General features: G+C 32.0%; 1 protein-coding gene across 4 annotated transcripts in view; it reads right to left on the bottom strand.

The window, feature by feature from the left end:
• Positions 1-23,768, bottom strand: part of Pcdh7 (protocadherin 7) — a 393,493-nt gene that overhangs the window by 187,483 nt on the left and 182,242 nt on the right. For 2 of the 4 annotated variants that reach the window (XM_026386801.2, XM_026386816.2), the window contains exon 2: positions 21,285-21,501. In XM_026386801.2, coding sequence (XP_026242586.1) covers positions 21,285-21,501 — 217 coding nt within the window. The remainder of the gene's footprint in view (positions 1-21,284; positions 21,502-23,768) is intronic. The other 2 variants (XM_077803526.1, XM_026386807.2) reach the window with 2 other exon arrangements.

The raw sequence follows: 23,768 nt of genomic DNA on the forward strand, positions 1-23,768 counted from the left end.
ACTGTGCTTATGTAAAAGAATGAGAATTAAAAGGATAGATGATAGCCTCATATTATCGTGAAAATGGTTTTGAATCCTGGAGATTTGAGACCACACTTTGACAACTGCTAGTATAACCCCTTCAATATTGAGCTGGATTTAAAAACTAAATAATAATAATAATAATAATCCAGTCTCATTGAAGCCACATTCTTACAAGAAGACATTTTTTTTTATGATATAATGTGAGATATGCTGACACAGATGTGCAATATGCAGAGAGTTAAGGAGGTGATGCCTTCAGTAAACGCTAAAGGAAGAGCTGGCTCACAGAAAAAGAGATGCTGGGGAGAGATGTTGAGAACCATTCCAGTGAGAGAAGGTCACAACTGGAAATAGCGCAATGTTTGGGTTTATTTGACAAGTTGTGTTCAAACCCCATCTCAGCCACTCACTAGCTATGTGACGTGTAGCAAGTTACTTCTAAGGTCTGTGTGCCTCAGTTTGTTCCTCTTTGAAAGAGTAAAACTTAATCTAGTAAGGATTTAGTGAGATGAAATATGTTAATTATTCTTACCTTTAATTAGAACACCAAGTAATAGTGCTGATTATTTAAAAACAGTGACTTGTCAACATGATGAAAGCTCAGAGTACAGTGAGGTGGTGGGGACAGAATCAAAGTTATAAAATAAAAGAGAAAGGGCAGAAACAAAGCCAACCTGGCTTGGAGGTTCGATATGGATGCAAGAGATTTAAAAAACAGAACTATGATAATGAAATGTAACTACCCTGGAAATTCCAAGAGAGTCACTTCTCATGTAGACATTAGCAAATCTTCATTTTTACCCAGTATCATACTATAGTTTCACAGAAAAAAAAAAGAAGAAAACAAAAGAAACTGCTATTTTTAAAAAAGTACACCAGGATATTCATAGAAATAGAATGAAATATATACAGAGCCACATAGATGGTGAAAAACTTACTTAAAATAGAAATGTAATGAAACTTCCAAGAGAGGTTATCTTGATGTAATCTTACAGTTGTTGTTTGAATTAGATTATGACTTAATAATAAAGAATGATCAAGTGGATGAATATGTAAATAAGAATATATTTAACCTTACACACACAATTTATTATGAATTTGAGTTGTTGTTATTATTCACAAAATTTACTTATCAGTCCCAATTTCTCTAAAAAGAAATTCTGTTTTGGGCATAGTGCACAAAGAATGTTATGATTTTTCTCCAAATTGTCTTGTATCTTCAAGGTCCTTGATGAATAGAACATTTAAAAAAACTATTTCTCAGTTGCAAAACAAAGATTTTCCATTGAGGTACTTAGTTCTGTTAATTAAGACAATGAAAGGAAAAAAAATGTACTTATTATAGAAGTATGGATTTTAAAAGGAGAAATATGTACTTTTTATAGATGTATGGTTTTTGAATTTAAAACATCCTCTTTGTCAAGTATCTACAAAGAGTTTAGGATTAACCTATTCCTTTTATAAATACCATGTGTTTTATACCAATGAATTATTTTGACTAATTTATCCACCAGAACCATTGTACAATTCAACCTAGACTAAATTATCACAAAAGAAAATAATAATAAAGCAAAAGTAATAATTTAAAATGAAATCTGTAGATAAATCTTGGATGCAGAAAATATTCATTTATTTATTACTCAGTTCAAACAATTTTATTGAGTAGCTAATACATGCCAGGCACTGTTATTAATAGCTGGAGATATAATGGAGAACATGAAAACTTGTTCTCCAGTCTCATGATATTATGAGTCACAATGTCTACATGGTGAGATACTAAATACATTCATAGCACACACCTCCACCCCAGCCAAGGAACATATAAATAATTCTAGAAATTATTTTCAAAAAAAATTTTAATTATATTTCATAAAATTTTGAAACAAAGTTTTTTGCTTTATAACCTCTCATTCTGCCCTCGTAAATGTTGATAGTAAAGCCTATATACAGAGACTGTCTTAACTCCACCTAGCACTTAGGATTTACAATTAACTGTCTTAAGAACCAAAATTAAAGATGACAATTTTTACCTCTATTCTCTGGTCTTACGTATATATGCATGTGCATGAAGTCAAGGAAATAATCAACTTCTGGCAATAAATATTTTATTATATTGACATTTTAAACCTAAGACAGCATACCCTATTCAGCCATCTTTCCCCAGAGCTCAATTTGCTCAGAGGTTTTCCTTGGAGATATCTCTGCTTTTTACAACTTGTTATCTCCCTTCTCTTAGGATCAACTACCACATATTAACCTTGCCAAGTGAAAAAAAAAGTTGTCAATTTTGAGTCAATTTAGCCACGTAAATGTAATAATGCACTAGCAATTGGAAAACATTTTTTTTTTCGTTAAAAACATTCCAGTCTTAAGTAAGATTAGCAGAAGCTACGCAAAGCCATTTTGAGTTTACCCAAAGGAAAATGAAAACAAAATGGATGATTTCCTTCGTAAAGTAGAAATAACTCTGCTTTGCAATGTTATTTATAATTTTAAAACCTCAAGGAATGATTATTCATAGATATGTGGAATGGGAGGAAAGTTAAACAGTCTGTTCACCCTCTCCTTCACTGAAACACTGCTCACTGTTCTTGGTTAATGTATTTTAATTTATTTTTAAAATACAAGTTGTTCTTTGCCTGAAACGCGTCTCAGACGCCTAGTAAAACTTTTTTAAAATTATTTTCTCCTCAACATATTCATGTACAGTCAAACAGATAAGCAGCATGCTCTAAGTTGGAATCCAGGGAATACAGAAGAACACCTTTCTCAATGTTGTCTTTTAAATGACATAAACTCAAATGCCACTTGAGGCAATGCTATTCCCTCAAAGCATATATCTTATTTCATTACATATGTATGTATTCATCATGTTTTATTTCAAGCCTATAAAATATGGTATACTCTTGAAAAATCTGACAGATGATAAAACGGCATGAGGGTGGTACATGTGCTTGTTTTCATACTTCTGCATAACTGCTGATTTCTTTTATTTCAATCAGCTGTCGAAATTGGTTGACAATCATCAAATTTAATAAACAGCATATGGGCCTACTCATGTATGTGAAAGACCTGTTCTTTCTTTCTTTTTCCCACATAACATGCTCTTTTATATTTCAGATAAGTAATACATTTCAAGGGTAGGGAGAAGTTGAAAATAAGCCATATGCCACATGGATTTCACTGTAAAAACAATAGCTAAATTTATTTTAAGGATACTGTAAAAAAAAGAAACTAAGTTTTTGTGTTAGTATATTCTAGTTGCACATCATGCACAAAGTATATTTGTGCATCCTGTTATTGTACATTTTTTTCTGTTTTCAAAACGTAGTTTTATTAAATGTTATGTTCTGTGGTTAAAGGTTTGTAGAAATTTAAATATTAACATCTCAATCGATGGGGGTACTTTATAAGGAGAATCTTAACATCACCCTATTTTAAAACAAAATTTACTGACCAAATACAATGAATATCTCCAAAGAATTTCAATCCAATAGAGAGTTTTATGGTAAAAACATATTTAAAAGATCAAGATAAGAAAAATCCACTCGTTAAAATGGGGACTGATGTTTTTAAAAGTCTGGTTCTTACGGTATAAAGAAAGAGATGGAATATATTTCAATATGTTAAATGTCCAGAATATGATATAACCCTGAGTCCCTCTTGCCTGTCCTACCAACATGCCTCATTCTGGTGTAATTACCGGTCTTTGAGTCCAGACTTGTACTCATCAACCTTGACCTGCTTTCTTCTGTCATGAAGCAAACTCATTGTCCTATTCTTAACTAACCCTTGCATTTCTTAACATTAAAAGCAGTGTATAAGAATATATATCAAAAGCAGTATGTACATGGAATATTATCTTTTGTGAAAGCGGAAGTGCTTCTAAAATAAACGCGATTCTAAATTTTCCTACATGAAATTCAGATTTCCAATGTCAGGCTGTGCATGATTAGAAATGCCAAAGGTATAAATCTAGAGTAGTACCTAGTCTTGAGATTTTTACATTACAACAGCATACCATTTTTACTAGGCATTACTGGAATATTCTCCAACGTGTATATTAGATTCCTTTACAGAGGCAGTCATGTTCCTACAAGTCATAAATTTAATAAATCATCAGATATATAACTTTCATTCTCACATTTACATTACCAAGTATTTTATGGAGCAATTTCCTTACTCATGGCAGTGAGACTGTTCAATGATATAAATAACTAAATAAATACTATTTCAACATAAATTCCTTAACTGCAAAGGAAAATAAATATTGGAGTCTCCCAAGAATAGAGTTCACTATGAAACAGAATACAGTTATCAGTAGGGTCTATCTTGGATGGCATCCATGAAGGTTTATTACCAGGAATATCAGAAGAACACTATTATAGCAAACTACTGAAGCCAAGGACAGAGCCATGGCTGGCTTCCAATGCTCAGAGAAAGAACGTGAAAAGCAGAGTGAACCCACAATACTGAAAAGGTTATTATAAATAACTGGTACATTTACCTCAGATTATCAAAGGTTTCAAAAGAAACTTGAAATACCAACTCTGTCCGTGTCAGATTCAGGGCATGAGTTCTTTATTTGTTGAGACCTGTTTTTCTGCATTAGCCCTGCCAGGCCTGAGTACTACCAGGGAATTCTAGGATTGTGTTAGGCAGAAAAAAATAAAATAAAATAAATCCCATGTAAGTAGAACCAGAGCCTTAGATATAAAAGAATAGTTGAAAAGTCCAGTATTTTAAATTTCTCTAAAATAGAAGGACATATTTCTAAATCTGTATTGTAAACATACGTGTGCACATCTTAGTCTTTAAAGGAAAAGAAAAAAAAAAGCACTATAAGGCATTCAAAAAACGACTGCCTTCAATTAAACCCTATATTTTTTTTTCAGTATTTTACTTAAAGGATCACCTTAAATGCCAAGTTGATATGTTAAGAGACAATGATTCAGCTTTAAGGCACATGCACTACAAATTTGCTATTTATAATTTATAAAACTTCCTTTGACATAGGAAATAGTATTTTTTAACAATATAAAATTGCAATTATAGTAGGAGTCTGTGAAGTTTGAAATGTTTCAAACTGTTGACTTTAATAGAACATTTCCAAAATAGAATATTTCTAAATGTATAACTTATTATTCAAATTATTTCCAAGTTGTGCTCTAACATGCTTGGCACAGTCCATGAAGGTTGGAATGTGAGTGTATGTGTTTGCTTGTGTGCATATGTGTGTGTGTGTGTGTGTGTGTTTCTCCACTGAGCAATGTCAGATTTTCCTAAAGTTCTCTCATATATTTCAGAATGTGTATTAAAAAAAAATGTACAGTAACTGGTAAGTCAAATCCTCTACACGTGGGTCCAATAAGGTAAAATATTTGCTCTCGAAATCATTTAGAAATGCACATCAGGTACAAATAGATAGTTCATAAAGTCCAATCAATAAGGAGACTAGCTAAATGAAGTGCCAAAAATATTAAAATGGATCCTCTAGCTCTTGGGAATCAATGGCAGTAAACTTCCTTTAGAAAGAATGTGTCTTAGCAATAACGTGTAGCCATATTTCTCAAGCTGCTAAACTAAAAAGAGCTCAGAGGCACACACTCTCCATGTAGCTCCTACTGTGCTTTCTGTTCTTTTTTCTCCTACTGAGGCAAGGGAACTGCCCTAACCACTTCAGAAATGCCCTGTCTCCTTGCCAGGAAGGAACCGGAAGCCTTACCACTAATGGTAAGATATATGTGATAATTACAAAAGAGCAGCAGGGACAGATGGGGGCTGAGACTTGCTTAATGACTACGTCAATTATTAGCAAGCTAACTATGCCAGCTTCTCAGTAGAAACAGGTATTTTTACTTAACTCTACATTGAAATATGCATCATCTTTTCTATATATGTGTTCCTTAGTGCATGTGATTCCAATATGTTAAATTTTAAAACACACATTATTCTCATTTTAAAGGAAAAAAAATTTACAACATCTTAACTGCTAACCCCCAACTGAGTAATACATATACTTTTGTAAGGCATATCTTTTGACTATTAAAAAACTGTAAGAAGAAAAGTTATTGAGAATGAGGAAACTTGGAAATTTTCTTTCTTTTTTTTTTGTTGTTACATAATACATAGTCTCATTTAACTTCTTTATGCTGGTGATTTTAAAATTCTTTTCTACTTTATTTGAATTTGCTACTGTATCTGAGAGAGTTTCTTATGCTTAAACAAGTTTAAACAAGTCCAGTAATTTAGATCAACTGGTAAGTGTAATTAAAATAAATATTCCCTAGGGAGGTGGTGGTGTGGTTCTTGTGATGTAAATATATTTGTGCCCAAGTCCTGAAATAGATATTTTCTCATTTAATCACAATTCATAAAAATCATAGTATTTAAAATAGTTTTTCAAGCTTTTTTGAAGTTAGTGATAGACAAGGAAATATTTTTCCTATGTATGGTTACAGAGAGCATAGTTTGAAAGACAAATCTCTCAGTTTTACACATTTAGCAGAAATTTGGGGGTTATTTTGAAATTTCCAGGATAATATCAAAAGTATTAAATAAACTGTCTAAACATCTTTTTATTGCTTGCTTTACTGAATTATTTGCATACTTTAAAAGTTAATTGCTTTATTTCCAACATCTTTTGGAGTCATGGGACCAACTGCAGAATCAGACTCTTAATGCAATAATTTCTTAAGCTTCTTCCCATTGAGTTTTCTTTCCTACTTCAGTAGAAAGATGTAATCAAAGTGTGTGTGTATGTATGCATGTATGTCTGGAAAGAACTCCTAGCAAAACACAGTCAAGGGAATTTAATCATCAAGCTAAACAAGTGAATAAAGGACCTGTTATTTATTCTTACATTACTTTGAGTAAACTATATTTCTTTACCTGGCTCATGATAGTGAGTCTACCATCCTGTTATTCTGAAATAAACAAACAAATGTAAATAAAAACAAACAAGACCTCATCTATTGATTTCCTTTGTATTTTTATGATATGAATACTTAGTTACTCCACTTATGATCCCATGTATCAACATTCATTTTTAACCACAATGTACATTGGCTCTTGAAGAGAAATAAAGTATTGGTTTATGCAAAAGAACAAAAATCCATTGTGTTTTCCAATACATGAATAAAAATAAAACTCCCTGAAAAGTAAGTAAGGCATTAGATTACTGCTTGCAATATATACAATAGCAGCAAGCAAATAAGTGATTTCCTCAAAAATTTACAATAAATTAATGCTTCTGATAAACATAAAATAAATGTCTTTTTAAAATGGAAATAATTATCATGGCTACTATGGGTTTTCCTGAGCTTTGCATACAGTAATGCAAATATAACCCTTTGGAGTTAACAGCAAACAATAAATAATAATATAATAATAAATAATAACAACTAGCATGTTTCATATACCTAGAATTATCAGGTATTAGTCACAATCCTATATATCTTCTCAATTTCATTATCCATAAAAGATAGTCCCTCCCTTAGACTAACTACATAAAGCAAATGAGTGTGCAATATTCTCAGGTAAGCATGAATGTACTATGAAAAATTGGTTTATTAATCTAATTTTCCCCTCTACTTATTAACCTTTAGTTTTAGATATCTAATTAAGATACTATTTTGGGCTGGGGACGTGGCTCAAGCGGTAGCACGCCTGGCGTGCGTGCAGCCCAGGTTCCATCCTCAGCACCACATACAAAAAAACAAAGATGTTGTGTCCGCCGAAAACTAAAAAAAAAGAAAAAAAATATATATATATATATATATATATATAAATTCTCTTTCTCACTCATTCTTTAAGAAAAAATAAAAAAATAAAACAAAGATACTATTTCATGATTTCTGCAAACATTTTTGATAGATTTTTCCACTTCAGTTTTTTTCTTTCTATTCCGTCTCATATTCTTCTCTGTGTATATGTATGAGAAGGAGTTAATAAATCTTTAATTCATTTGTCTCTGACATTCAACACAATTCTTGATGACTTGGTTGCTTTGAAATCACTTTAGCCTTTCTGCTTGAACTGTATTGTAACTGGGTGTTTTGCACCATTCTTTTAAAATTATTTCAAATACCCATAAAGGTTGATTTCTATATTAATAAATGTATTTGGTTTAATTAATGAATTAAATGGAGATGTGAATAAGTTCTATGAATGGGTGCCTAATTGCCAGATTCTATCCACTCTGTTATTGGCCATAATCTTTAGAAGGCTTTATTTATTATCTTGACTATTTGAGCCTTGTCCGTAATGCCTTTCAGGGTGATTCTTCCACTGGACACTGAATTATCTTTAATAATTTGATGAATATCTCTATGAGTTACTGGTTTCTGTCATTTCCTATTCCTTCACAATAAATTGAGAAAAATATGTGCAGGCCTCTTGCAGACAGAAGCCATTTGGCTGGCAGAAAGAAAATGTGACACACTGTTAACATATTTTCTTTCTCTCTGGTTTTCACAAAATTATATTTGTGATAAATACAGGAACTTGTTCACAGGAGATAGAGACCACGTGCTCTTAGCCTAGAGAACTGGAAACCTGCAGGGAATTCAAGAAGGACAAGAAACAACTCACCTTTATGACTAAACATGTGAGGCCAGTGAACAAATCTGAAAATTAGAAAATCATCATGCATTTAAAAAATGTTGTGAACATGGCAAGGCTGAGTTAAAATGGAGGAAAAATGGAACTATATAACCAGAAGAATTTTTTAAATATTACATCTATATACCATTGAACATAGTTTTTAAAAAAGCATTTTGGAATAATTTTTATTAATGCTAATTTCCCCCAAATATATGTTCTTATAAAACTTCTCAATAATTGTTTGAGGTAGATAAGGTGGTAATGATTATACTTATATTATTATAATTATATTTGCATTTTTGTTACATTATTCTCTAAATGATGAAGACAGTACATAAATTGATCCAGGTTCACTTCCAGAAATATGATGGAGTCTGAACTAGAAAAACTACATGTAGCTCTGATTTTTTTGTGAATACACATATTACATATTACAACATAGATGGATTAAATTAGATTTAAGGATTTTTTTAAAACTGAAAAATTATGGAGTAGAGTCTTCTAGAAGTTATCCCAAAGGAAAACAGTCAGAGATGACTCATATATAATAAATTTTAGTACAGAAAATTAATTATTTAATCCCCCAAAGGTCATAGATAAGGTGTTATAAAAGAGAAAATGAGCATGGGATGGTAAAGTTGGAAAAAGCAAAGGAATAAGTTTATTCAAATAGAGAAAATTAAAAAAAAAAAAAAGACCTGAGAGTCAATCTATGGAACAGTCCTTTCATTCTCCTTCAAAAATGAAATGACTGATAGAGAAACTCAGAACTTTTCATTAAAATAAAGAAGAGTGATGTATTTTCCAAAACTTAAAAAAAAAACCAGAAACTAAATAATCAAGTAGAAAGTCTTGTATTTTGTGCTCTGAAATAAAATGTTTGTTATTTAAGAAAAACACGCATGGATAGCTCTAAACCTATGGGCAATTGCTAGAACTAACTTAATAGCTACTTGATCCTGGGGACATAGATAATTCTCAGACATGGGCTGCAAGAGAAAAGCATGGGACTTGATTTCACAAAAGAGGATAAAAACAGTCTAAGGCTGAAATAGGCAAGAATTAGATTTTAGATCTTCATTATTCTGGGAGAAAATGATGAACCAATGTTGTCCAGGAAACTTGCAGAGCCTCTCAAAATTGAATTCCCAAAGAACTGGTGAAGGCTGAACACAATTGATCACACTGAACAAAGGGTGATACCTTAAAAGAAAAAATCCTGATAAAATGCAATTCTGTGTGAACCTGCTGTGTCCAGTCACCTGTTCAAAGATGTTGTATGATTTACATTGCTTTCACCAAAGTTAAGGGAAAGAATAAGGTTGGTACCCTAAAATTCAATGTCCTTAAGGATTTGTGAGACTGAAAATTACCTTGTTTTAGATGGGAGTTATCTGGGGTAATAACTATTTAAATAATTATTTTCAGTAATCTTTTAAATAATTATTTTAAATATTATGTATCAATCCAAGGGTGTTTGAACTTCAGGTGTCAACAGTGCAGAAACTGTCAGGTAGACAAGACTGATGGATAATTGTGAATGTCTAGATAAGGCAAAGAGCTTGCAGAATGGACCAGCACCAAGAAAAGCTATAGTCTAGTTATACAAGGATATCTAAAGCTAATATGGGGGGAAACATTTATGTGTTTTAAAAAATAATATGCAAAACTTTTAAAATATAATCCCAAAAGAAAAGAGAAAACAAACGATAGTCATAAACATTATGTTAGAATTGTGCCTCATGAGTGCCTCAACAGATCTTCAGTCCAGGATAGATTTGCTTCTATAGGTCTCATCAGGCCTCAATGGTTCTGGGATAGAAAACACTTCCAAGATTATCCTTATCAGATAATATTTTTTAATGGAACATTGATTTGTCTTGGATCTCCTTAAAGAAAAGGAGAAGATGCTTTGGAGAAGATGCAGGGAACTTTCTATCTCATGAATGAGTATTCTCCTGTTCTTAATTTAATAAACCAATATTCTATGTTGGCATCAGGATTTTGTAATATTTTTAAGAATTGTTTATGGCACTTGGCTCTGTATAATTTGGAGGCACTGATAAAATTATATGCACCTAGAAAAAAAATTTCCAGATATCACTCAAACACCACTTGGCAATCCAAGTGGCTTCTCTTGTTACACACTACATTTATATAATTCTATTCAGTATTCCAGGAGAATGGAGAGTGCATATGCCAGGCCAAATAAATGCACATATCTAGGGATTTTTGATGAAATGAATAGATGTATGAATTGCATTTTTCACTTAGAATTTATTATGTAGCAATTAGTTAGAATATCTTAAGGCTGGAGGACAAGTTTTACCAATATAGTCCTTATTTGTAATTCTTCCTAAGCCACAAAGAATTCAGAGAAAGGAGAAGAAACTTAAGGGACATTGATAGCTGTTATTTTAGTCAGCTTTTTCGCTGCTCTGACCAAAGACTTGATAAGAACAATTTTAGAAGAAAAAAACTTTATTTGGGGACTCAGGGTTTCAAAGGTCTAAGTCCCTAAACAGTTTACTCCATTCCTCAGGGCATAAGGTGAGGCGGAACATCATGGCAGAAGAGTGTAATGGAGGGAAGCCACTAACATGGTGATCAGGAAGCAGAGAGACTCCGCTTGCAGATACACAATATATTCCCTAAAAGGCACCCCCAGTGGCCCACCAATTCCATTCACACCCTACCTGCCTTCAGCTACCACTCTATTAATTCCTATAAGGGGATTAATTTGCTGATGGGGTTAACTAGCTCTCATAACCCAATCATTTCACCACTTAGCCTTCTTGTACTGTCTCATGCATGAGCTTTTGGGGAACACCTCACATCCAAAGCATAACAGTTATGTTTCCTGTGAATAAAAAAATTTAAAAAAAACACAGAAAGTGGCATCCTTCTGGCAAATAATTACTAATAAGTATTTGCACATAATATATTAGAGGTTTTCCCTTGAATGGTGTACTAGTTGTGGCAAGCATTATTGACCTGGGTGCTGTGCACATGTTGAATGGACTAAAATTAGTCTTTTTATGATGAAATTTGAATTTATTTCTCATTCAAATTCCATTTTTTAAATTATTTTCTGTTCTGAAGCACATCTACTTGCATAGTACTATTAACAATTGACAGACCTGTTATAATATTAAGGATCTCAAAATTACAAAATATTTTTTTTGTTGTTGTTGATGACTGAAACAATGTCATCAATTGCACCACAAACGCAATTAATCCAATATTCTTTTAATTTCAAGTAAGTAAAATGAACAAGTTATTGCACAGTATAATATAAAATGTAAGAGTCATATAATAAGACAAAGGGAGTCTAAAAGAATAATTATTATATGATGCTTATTTCTTGTCTTCCCTGCAGCACCAAATATTTGACAACCACTGCTTTCCTGATTCCAACTCCCTGTGTTAGTCTGCCATATTTTATTGGCTTATTTGCTTTTTATTTCATTTTATTATATTCCCACACAACCAATAATTAATTACATTCTTACAGGGACCCTCAATATTATTATCTCTATTTTTCCTAAGAACACACTGAGTTTCAGACAAGTCTAATAACTTAAAGATTCCCCCCAACATGATTTTATTTTTAATATACCTCTCAGCCACTCTTACTAAAGCCTTCTCTGTTATTCTCTTATATTTCAATCCTCTGCAAGCTTATGTTTTGGTATCATCACTTATTTGATGTCATTTGCTTAAGTGATGGTCTCATCTATTCCCAAAAGTCCATCATTACTGGTGTGCTAATGACTCCTAAGACTATTTTAGTTCCATTATCTATACTTTCAGATTTCCAATCTATATTCCCAATAGCCTGCTGGATATGACTTGCATTTTTCAAGGATGCCATAAATCCTACAAGTCTGCATCAAACCCACAGAGATGAGCTGTTTTTTTCTATTTTCCCCAGGTTGGCAAATGGCAGCACTCTTCCCTCCCGTTTCAGGTTGCTATTTTTGGCTTCCCTCTCTATTTTTGAAAAACCTACCCACATTTCTGCTTATCAAAAAAAAATCTACTTACTCATCTTCAAGGCTTGGTTACAATTTTTTACATCCCCAACTTCTCTGGTCCTTGTTGTATGGAATCTTCCCATACACTATCTTTCATACATTTATTGTTATCTATCTCTCTATCTATCATCTACTCATCTATCATCTATCTCTGGATACTGGGAATTGAACCTAGTGTCACTCTACCAATGAGCTACATCCTCAGTCCTTTTCATTTTTTATTTTGAGCAGGTTCTTACTAAGTTGCCCAGGCTGGCCTTGAATTTACTGTCCTCCTGCTCCAGCCTGCCAAGTAGATGGAATCACAGGTCTATGTGACCAAGCCTAGCATCCTGACTTTATGTTTAACAATATAATTCTGTCCACATCATTCTCCACTGCAATATGTAAACATGTAGAAAATGGAGACCATGTCTCATTCACCTTTGGATCCTTCATGGAAATTTGTGTAGAGTAATTACTCAACAAATGCTTGCTCAATTTAAGTAAATGAATTCTCATAATACTCTGCATTCCCTGTTCATTGTATAAAATTTCAGCTATAGCTTCTGTGACCTTTTGCTATGAATGCTGGGTGGGTGAGATGTGGCCTCATATGTAATAGGAACAATGTGCACAATTCATCCCAGGGCACTGTAGCTGCAAGGAATGCAACCTCAGAGCAGTTCGTTAATCACAGATCACATGTGGGTCCCCTTCTGACATCATCATCTAAGATTTGAGCATTTTAAAGCAGATATATCATAGAAAATATATTTCTAAACAGAAATGAATAAGTTGGAAGTTTTTAAACAGCTAATTGCTATTCTATTATCTATTTATCACCAAAACATTTTACACCACTGGACACCAATTTCATTGGAACATATAGTTTTAAAAAATTACTTTCCTTTGAGATTATCACATGTCAAAAGTTAAAAGCCTGTTTTTGAGGAGATATTTAAATCTACATGCATTTTAAGTATTTTATCATTCTACTAATGAATCTATAATCATATTTTTGGATCACAATGAGAAAGCAAACAAGATAATGAGACTCAAAAACAAAAATTCTACCTATGTAAATTAAGGAAAATTCACTACAAAGATTTTAATACAATGCAACCCATTGTCTATATTACAAATAAGGAGGGAATGAGACTTAAAGAGAAATAACCATGAATGTAACTTGAATCTTGAAATAATAATTACAAAACAATTTGCAACCACCACAAAAGAAATGAATTGGTTTTCAAAAAATAAACCTAATGTGATCCAATCTACTCTACTCTAATGTGATCTAATCATCTATTTAATTTGAGGAGTATAACTGGTCTTCTGAAAATAAATAGAATAATTTCAAAAAATTATTTACAAGCTATTATTAAATTTGAAAGACCTCATTTAAAGCATACATGTGACTAGTAATTGCCCATAGTTATATACAAGAAAAGAGACATAAAATTAATGTTTTATAATTTAGATCTGGATTTAGCTTCTGCTGACAATTGCATCAATGCTAAATTCTAGAGGTTTTGAAATAATTGTGTTTAGCAGCAAAAAAAAAGAGTGGAAAATCAAGTCTTATAAAAGAAAAAAAGAAGATGTAAAAAGAGAAACAGTGACATCAATGTGATTATAATAACAAAATTTAAATAATCTGAATTTATTTGGCTTAAACATGAAACCTATAAAGCAATTTATTAATTGTTTTAAACTAGATTGAAGATGGGTAAAGAGAAAGGATATGAGGCAAATAACATTTCAGGGCCTTCTTCCAACCCCAAATTTTATTTATGAATTGTAAAATTTCCAATAAATGCATGTATAATTATTCCTCTGTAGAGTTTACTTTGCCCTTTTTCTGTACCTTACACTACTCTGAACTTCTCTAATGAGCTTCCTATTTTTTACATTATACTGCCATTAAGGTTGTTACCATTAAGGTTGCCTCTCCCCAACAGAAGGACTTCCATTTTGAAGGCAGGGATTCTTTTTTTATATATTTAAACTCCTTTGGAAAATATTTGTTTTAGATTATTTTTAGTACAAGTTGATTGGATCAAAATTGATTGATTGGATCACAATCAATCAATTATTTGTGAAACAAGACACCAAAGGCATTGCTATGCTTTGCTTCATTCAAGGAAAAAATGTTTCATTTCTCTCAAAAAAAAAAAAAATCCTGCAATAGAAGTGGTACAGTTGGAAATGCTTACTCCAGAAGAGGGACATTGAGATGAATCAGTTTCTCAATAATTGAGCCAGCCCCAGAAGTGAAGAGTGCTGACTTAAGAGTCACTGTGTTCCTGTTTATTTACCACAGAGAAGTTGCTTAAGAATATTGTCATATTTTACTAACATAAATATTTTATACATAATTCTGGGGAAAAATTCAGAGGAAGTCTAGAAATGCATATGATTTAGACACACAGAAAAGGAAAGCAGGAAAGATTGAAATAATGCCTTAACTAAGTAAGGACTAAACAACCAAATTCACTGTCAACAAGTAAGGTAAAAAAATCCACAGAAGCCCAATGCTTGGAGAATCTGAAGGCAACAAAACCACTAACTGACCTCCAAAGTCACTTTGAGATTTCATAAAAGCTCATTCCCTTCTTGAATGTCATAAAGGTTCAGCAGAGTGATGTGGTTTTAAAGGACCAAATTAGAATAAAAAGGGTAATATGGCCGCACGTTTTATCAGTATTAATTATTAATACTGAGATTAGAAAAGAAAGGACTGAGAGTCTGGTAAGCATGTTAATTGGACATTTTTTTAGTTCATTTTTCCTGACATTGTGAATATTTTGCCGCAGTTCAAAGGGAAATATACACCTGAAGAATAATGCACTCAACTGGAACACTGGATATGAGTGTAAAAACTTTAAAAAAGAGAGAAAAAAAAGATAACGATGGAAATTCCAGACCTTGCATGAAAAAGAGCACAAAGAACTGAGCTGATTCTATGTCAGAAGAGAGAAGGCTTCCTTTCACTCATTTAGATCTTTGCTATGTTTTTAAGTTATTGTCGCTGAGGTCATCCCATGTTACCCCATGAAAATAAATAAAACCAAAAAGGACTGGAAATTATCCAAGATGAGAATATTACTCCAACCAATAATTTTAAAATGCTGTAATTGTAAGATTAAACATTTTATGAAGGCCAAGATTAAGCCATTGTATTATATCAAATCCACTTAGATTTATAATCAAAATTATCTATAATAAATAAAAACAGCAAATAATTCCATCAATTAACAGCCAAATTATAACTACTGTTATTTATAAACTATTGCATGCTATTATCTCTTCAATTTCTTCCACAGTACTGTGATTTGTAATTGAAGAAACTGGGGCTGAAAATGGTGAGAAAATTATACTCTTAGTCTGAGGTGAAACCAGGAATCAAACTGATTCATTAGATTGCAAAATTGTTTTTTTTTTTTTTAATTCACTAGGTTGTATCCTCAATGCTGCCAATTCTCCTGTAGGTGAATTTTTTTTTTCAGATTCTTTCAGATTGTACTGTTTATTTTAGTGGAAAATTGAAAAGTAGCTGCAGGACATATCTTGCTTGGCTGAGACCTGGCTTAGAGATTGTCCCTACAATTACTTTCTCTCTATAATCACTATGAAGTAGAAGGGAATGCAGCCCTCCTGAATGGGTGGCATGAAGACCTCTTGAGGACACTTGGGAAATTCAGAACCATGTCACAGATGACTGGAAAAGTAGGAAAATTAACCTCAGTGAGACTCTGGCAACCAAAATGTCAGGAAGAAGCACAAAACCATGGCAATGAATCCATAGTGATGTGTATTATTATTTTCCTACAAAAATAGTATGGGTGAGCATTTGTTTTTGAGATATAATACTTATGCCATTCAGAAGTCTGTGAGGCTCTTGGGCATGATGGAAGAGGCCACCTTGTCACATTACCCAGTCAAATGAGAGGACAACAGTGCCTTGTGGACAGATACCTGCCGATAATTGAGTAGGTAGGTGGGAGAAAAAGAGATAGAGAGGTTCCTTTATCCTCTACAAAGATAATGTGTTTATTCTCCATTCTACCTTTGGCCTTATAAAAAATGGTGGTTTATTCTCAATGAATCTGCATTTACTTCTAAAATTTCATGGCAGATACAAAATGGATTCACAGTGCGTTATATCATGTTTTAATCATCAAGAACAAAACACTCTAAATACTTATTTAAAGCATTTGGAATGAAGAGATGATGTATAAAGAATGAATAGAACAATGGCATCTATCATATGTAAATTTGAAAAAGTAAGAAAGTTCAGAAGTGGGAATTTCAAAAACATTGGTGTATAAAAAAGTCAAAGGTACTTTTTCTGAAAGATTTGAGAAAATCAAGAAGCATAAAATTAATTAAGGATTTAGAGTTTCCAACTTGCTAACCTCATTTACCTTTTTAAAATCTGTCTGATGGATTACCTGCTGTGTTCCTACATTATTTGTAAGGCATTCTATTTGAAAAGGTTTACTTAAGAAAAAAACACATTGTGTTCATCTCTCTTCATTCTTAATCTGACCAGAGTTTAAGTTGTCAAGCAAGAAAATAAACACTTATTCCATTTTGGCATGTCTTAATCATAATTATCTGTGAAGGGCACTGTGGCAGGGGGTGAGACCAGATCTCCAGATGGCCCTTGTACAGTATGATTAAGGGAAGCTCCCAACATGTCTCCCACACTACCCTGCTGTGGTGCCAACCTTTCCACCCACCTGGCCAGTATCACCAGTTAGACTCTTGATTTTTACAATAAATGCATTACCTTTTATTAGAACTCACATATGTTCTGTGGGTTGAGAAAAAGGCCTTAGAATTACTACTGCCACACCTCATTAACTTATATTATAAAATTTACTCTCCATCTCACTAAGAGACACAAGGCTCTTTCTGTTCTCTAGAGGAAAAAACACAAGGACAACTGAATGTTCAGAGAGGATCACAGATTGTTGGATGGGAGTAAGATTTCATATTTAATGTAGTTAATTACTTAAAGATGATCAGAAACAAACAAGGATTAAGTGACCTACAAACTGCTGATGGCAAAGTTGGGGTTAAAGGCCAACTCAGTGTTCTCTGTGTCTGAGCCACACATAGAAATGGAAAACTAGCTTTGTAAAGATGATCTGGAGGGATCTTTTGAAAGAATAAATAGGTCAGTGGGCCAAGATATATAGATAAAATAGACCAAGAAACTATTAAATCACACTTCAATAAAAAATCCGAAGATTGCTGTATCATCAAGGTAAGGGTGAGACTGGATGCTTTTAAAGCTAATATCTGCTTTTTACTTGAACATCAGTTTGTTGCTCTACCTTTTAATTATTTTAACTTCTTCATTGTCAAACATTTTATCATAATAATTTGCTATCATGTTTTAAAATATCTTATTCCACTAATTTTTAATGAGATAGTAAAGAATGAATTACCCCAATTTCATCAATCAAAAGATCAGTATGAAATCATAAAGTTGATTACTATTAGTAATCTTTGCCATGAATGAATATGTAATTCACAAGCTTTACCTAAAATGTTTTTTGACTGGCATAATTCTCATTATTACTTTCTAAAAGCCCAAGGGCTATAAATTCTATAGATTTGGATCATCAAAATGGTGGGTCTCATTCTACGATACTCATGTTGCATGAAATTGTGTTTACTCTTGCAGTGCATTCCTTTTCCTCAGCTAGTCAGAGAAGAAAACTCCATTCCTTATTTGGCACCAACGTCTGTTGGAATATAAGTTAAAGCTTGTTAAAAGAAGAATTAACCCACAGGCCTTCTACATGAAATTATTTTATTATGCTAAAGTACAGAAGGCAGATAAAAGCTTTAGTAAGACACAAATACATTTCAATGTCTATTTATTTAAATTTGCCTGTTTCAGTTACTTCCTTGACACAGCATCTGTGACAACTTATTTTTATCCTTAGCTATCCTAACTTATTCCTGGTTTGCATCATGATATTGGAATGTTATATGTTATTGCATTGCAAATTATCTTCCAAACTTTACAATGGAAGTTAATCCAAAACAGTTAGTGAAAACTGGATTATTTCACACAGGTTAAAATTCAAGGAAAATATATGAGGTAATAATTAGGAACTAGGACAGCATCCAAAATGGTATTTCATGGAAAATCCAAATGAAAATCCAATACAAATCCTGATTAAAACCTAACCAAGCAAAACACTGCAGATTACCTGGATTCCAATTAAATGTGACAAATGAATACTTGACAGGTTTCAATTCCAATTCTATTTATGTCAGAATGACCCATTAATATCAAAGATAAAATTACCAGAATTCAAGCAATACAATTATGCTTTCTGGCTAGATGAGTAGTCTAAAAACGGGAACTCCATCAAAACTGTGAGTTGAATGTCCACTGCTACATTTGGATCACTCAAAATGTATCACATCTCTTTCTGTCATTACCTATACATTGGGACCAACATGAATCACAGCTAGCAGATGCCAAATCATTTATATAAACTCTGCATTTCAAGTGTCAGTCACATACAAAATCAGGAAAAAGCAGTTATATTACCATGGGCCTTGCTATTGACAAGATACAACAGATGTTTACAAAAAAGAACTAAAAGCCTTTTGAGGGGAATCTTAGTAAACTTTCTGTTCTATTTACAAGCTCTCCTGTTGTTTTCTATGACATGTATGCTTCATAAAAAGGAATTGATATGTATTTGTCATATTTAATTATGTTTTAATTATTCATAATTTCTTAATTATTTTAAAGATGTTGAATGGCCTTAAACTCACAAAAATGGAAAATAACATTAAAATGTCTCTATAATGCCAGTGTACAAAGTCCTTTCTATTTCTATAGCTGACATTCAAAAAAGGCTCCATTGTGTATTATATTACTAATAACAAAAATAAACACTTTTTAAAACATAAAATTGTTATCAAATGATGCTCTAAGAAATAGTAATAATGAAATAATAAATTAATACTGCTTTCCTCAGTAGATAAAAAATATATATGTATACATATATGCTTACATATGTAGGTAAAAACTATATTTAAATAAATCTTTAAATATTTATATATAAATATACTTAAAGATATTACAAATATATTACATATATATTATATATGTAATATCTTTAAATTTTAGTTTTCTCCAAAGAATATTGAATAGACTTGCCTCAAATATTCATCAGCACTTCAATTCACACCAAAATTTTATACTCACTTAAAAAATTTTAAAATTTTGTCTTAAATATCACATCAAACTCCCATCCGCATAAGCACACAGCACCATACACACAGATAAGCATGCCTTTATAGCCAGAAGGCAAAATGCCACTTAACATCTGGATAATTAATCAAGAGGGACATCAATTATCAAACCCTGGTAGCATATCTTCTCACCTGATAATAGAGTGAATGAATAATTATTTGGCATGATTTAGTTTAGCAATTCTTTAACTTGGGATCATTTATGAGAAAAAAAAATATATATATATATATACTGGATTTTAATATTCATAGGTAAACTTACAGAAGGAAAAAGCAATCTTTTTCCTGCATTAATATGCTGTACGTAGCTTATCATCACTGAAGAAACTACCATATAACAGAAAGTTAAAATTTTCTACTTCACTAGAGAATTAAGATAGAGAAAGACATAAATCCATTTTGAGTTTTCACTAAAAACAAAATTTCCTTGATGCTCCTTCCTTCCCTTATATATGACCATATCTTTTTTATATACAAAATAATGATGAATTTAGGAAGAACTTGTACCATTCTATTAACTGACATAAATTCATCCTCAAACATTCACTTATGATTTGAAATCCAGAAAATGGATTACCAAATTGCCTTTGGGAACATAAACAAATGTGAACAGTTTTATAAGTACTGCTGCAATATAACTTTATGATCTAAATGAAAATGTGCATAAGGTAAATTGTAATAATTATGAGAATAGCCTCACAAAAGGGTAAGAATATGGAGAATTATAATTTGTGTTCCTTCCTTTCTCTTGCACAAAAGTGAGTAACACCTTACACTTAAATGAGAGAGGAACTCTAATAGTACTTACTGCATACTGTGGAGAGCAAGACAGAGCTGTTCTCCTTCTCTGACTCAATTTCAGCTATCATTGAAAGGAGAGCTTTGAAAATGTTTTTCCTAAAACTCTAGGGGGTAAGGGGAGTCAAGCAAGGTGTTTTTATGGTCATTTCCTTTCACCAAGACTGGACAGTAGCAATTGAAGAAATAGTTGCATGACAAAAATGAGTAGAAGAGAACTACCAGAAAAGATCTTTCTCGGTGGCTATTATTGAGGAATTGTGCTCTAATTTAGCATTTTCATAGCAGACACTGCTCTGGTTTTATTTGTATGTGCATTTATTTCTGACAGGTCATTTTTAAATGATGGTGCAATTTTGGTGAGTTTTATCTACATAGTTATGTTGCTTTATTTGGCATTTCTATATTTTAGTAAATACTTACTATTTAAAATAAAATAGTTTTGGTGTCAGCTATTTTATTTTAGTTTTAGACTGACCTTCGCCAAGCCTACTTATTACGGCTCACTAGCGTGATTATGTGTGTGGATGTTGTGTTTGCCCCTACCATTTTCCATATGCTCTGCCTCACCAACACTGCCATCCGGCGTGGTCCTTTCATAGTTGTCCTCTGGGAGTGGAAGGGCACCCAGTCTTGGCCCTGATGAACTCTTACTGCTTGGTGTTTCTGACTCCTCCAGCCCGCTGTCATAGCAACTCTGCAGTGACCCCTGATGTGGGTCCTGAGGCTGACTCACAACAGAAAACGTCACTCTACGAAATGGCTGCAAAAGAAAAGATTCTGAATGTCACTAAGATATAAGATTGTAAATGATCTTATTAAAAAATACATAATTACATACATTAAAATCTACTGACAACTAATTCAATAAAAATTGTTAAATATGTTGAAATTGACTTGGTGAACTAAATATCATCTTAGACAATGCTTGGAGCTTGGATAACTGAAAATTCTCTTTCTGAAACCAAGATAAGAAAACAGAAATTTCACTAAAACGTGCATTTAAATCTGATATATTAGTTCCATATACTTAACCTTTTTTTATTCAATAGTCTTAATGCTTTTTACAAACAGAATTCATAAAAACAAGGATCAGTGATGTAGCAATAAGTGTTGAACTAACCCAATGTCAAAAAATACATTATTTTAAAATACCTCATCCATGAGATATAAAGTTTTAAAAGATTTAATGCGCTGAAACTTCACATAATTATTAAAATTATAGCTGATAAAAGGATTCCAGATTCAGGGCTAGGAAATTAAAGTATATTTATTATTTCTTTTTATAAAATTATTGTCTATTTAAAATTGTATGAATCACGTTAAAGTTTTCTTAAACAATGAATGGAAAATAATCTAAAAAGTCTAAACATATGTTTTACTATGATTATAATTAGTTAAAAAACAGTAAAATCATGTGCAATCTTTAATTTGTATTTAAAAAGTTCTGCAAAACTTTATCCAACAGGAACCAATAATTTATTATGCTTATGATAATGAACAAACTGAATATTTACTATAGATGAAATGTACAGATTATCTGAACTACATAATAAAATTAAAAAAGAAACACTTAGGCTTATTAAATGAGTAAACTAATATCAGATAGTGGCTGTGCTCCATATCAACAATAATTTTGAAAAGCAATCAAACATTGTCCCATAATATCTTTCTGAGATTATTCTTGGCAATAGTTGTATCCACTAAACTCTTGTTGAATGTGAAGATGGCAGAAGTGTATATATTTTTACTTTATAACTTGTTCTTTCCACCATACAGCATCAAATTAAATTTACCAGATAATAATGAAAAAATGAAGAGCTTTTTTTGTACTTTTGTAGCTTAAATGCTCAAGGTACAAATAACTAATATTAACTGGGATCAGTAGAATTCTAGAAGTGTTAAGAATGCTCAAGGTACAAATAACTAATATTAACTGGGATCAGTAGCATTCTAGAAGTGTTAAGAATTATCTGCACAAGATTTGATATTAGTGAGAAAGCTAAGAAGAATTGTGGCATTTTCCTGTAATTTATAAACTGGTTTTGCTAAAGACAATCACATGCTTCCACAAAATTTCCCTTTTTTGTTGTTGTTGTAGATAGAAGATTTGCTAAGAATACAGTACATTACTGGTATTTCTCCCTAGTACCTTACCATTCACGTACTAAATTGTAACACACAGTCTACAAAATTCTCTTTTTCATTCTAGTTCAAAATCAAATTATTAGAATAGCTAAATCACATTCTTTTCTTTATAAAATTTCACTGATTTGGGTCGGCAATATTGAAAAACAATTACAAAATATTTCTAGTATAAATTGCAAACACATTATGGGCCAAAATTTACATGCAATGTGCTCTAGAAACACTATCCTTATTTTACTAATTCTTCTCACATTTCTTTATATTAGTATCATTGTACATTTTACTCTGTATCTAAATAAATGTAGAAATATATTTGTATTTACCATGTTTCACCTTTGGTGTGAATTTTCTTTTTATAAAATTTTCCCATTTATCCCTACTAGCTGACTGCAAAGTATCTGTGATTGATGTCTTTGTTGTCACCTCAGAAATAAAACCACTGACAAGTCTCCTAAAATCACATTGCTCTGCACACAAAAGATACTCTGCAAATACTACTACACAATGAAATTGTAATATCAATGTTGAATTTAGGCAAGAACTCCAAGGGTCAGGCAGACATATTATCACCTCAAGACACAGAAGTGGGTTAAAAATAGATATATGGATATTGAAAGATAAAAGAAGGTCAAATGCTATACTTAATTCTATTTTAATAACTTTCAAATCTTTTAGGATCTGGCTTTTCTAACACAAGAAAAATTTTCAGGATGAATACAGAAATCCGTAAATAAAATTAATAAGTTGAAAGAAGAAAAATAAGAAATCATGAGAAATAGTGTTTCATTTTGATATAAAAACAAGAAAGAGAATGACATTCATGTGAAGATATTAATCTCAGAATCTGTGTTTACATGCTTGTTCTACCAAAGCAGTGATCGG

Source organism: Urocitellus parryii, chromosome 10, assembly GCF_045843805.1.
Source record: "Urocitellus parryii isolate mUroPar1 chromosome 10, mUroPar1.hap1, whole genome shotgun sequence".
Classification (NCBI taxonomy): domain Eukaryota; kingdom Metazoa; phylum Chordata; class Mammalia; order Rodentia; family Sciuridae; genus Urocitellus; species Urocitellus parryii.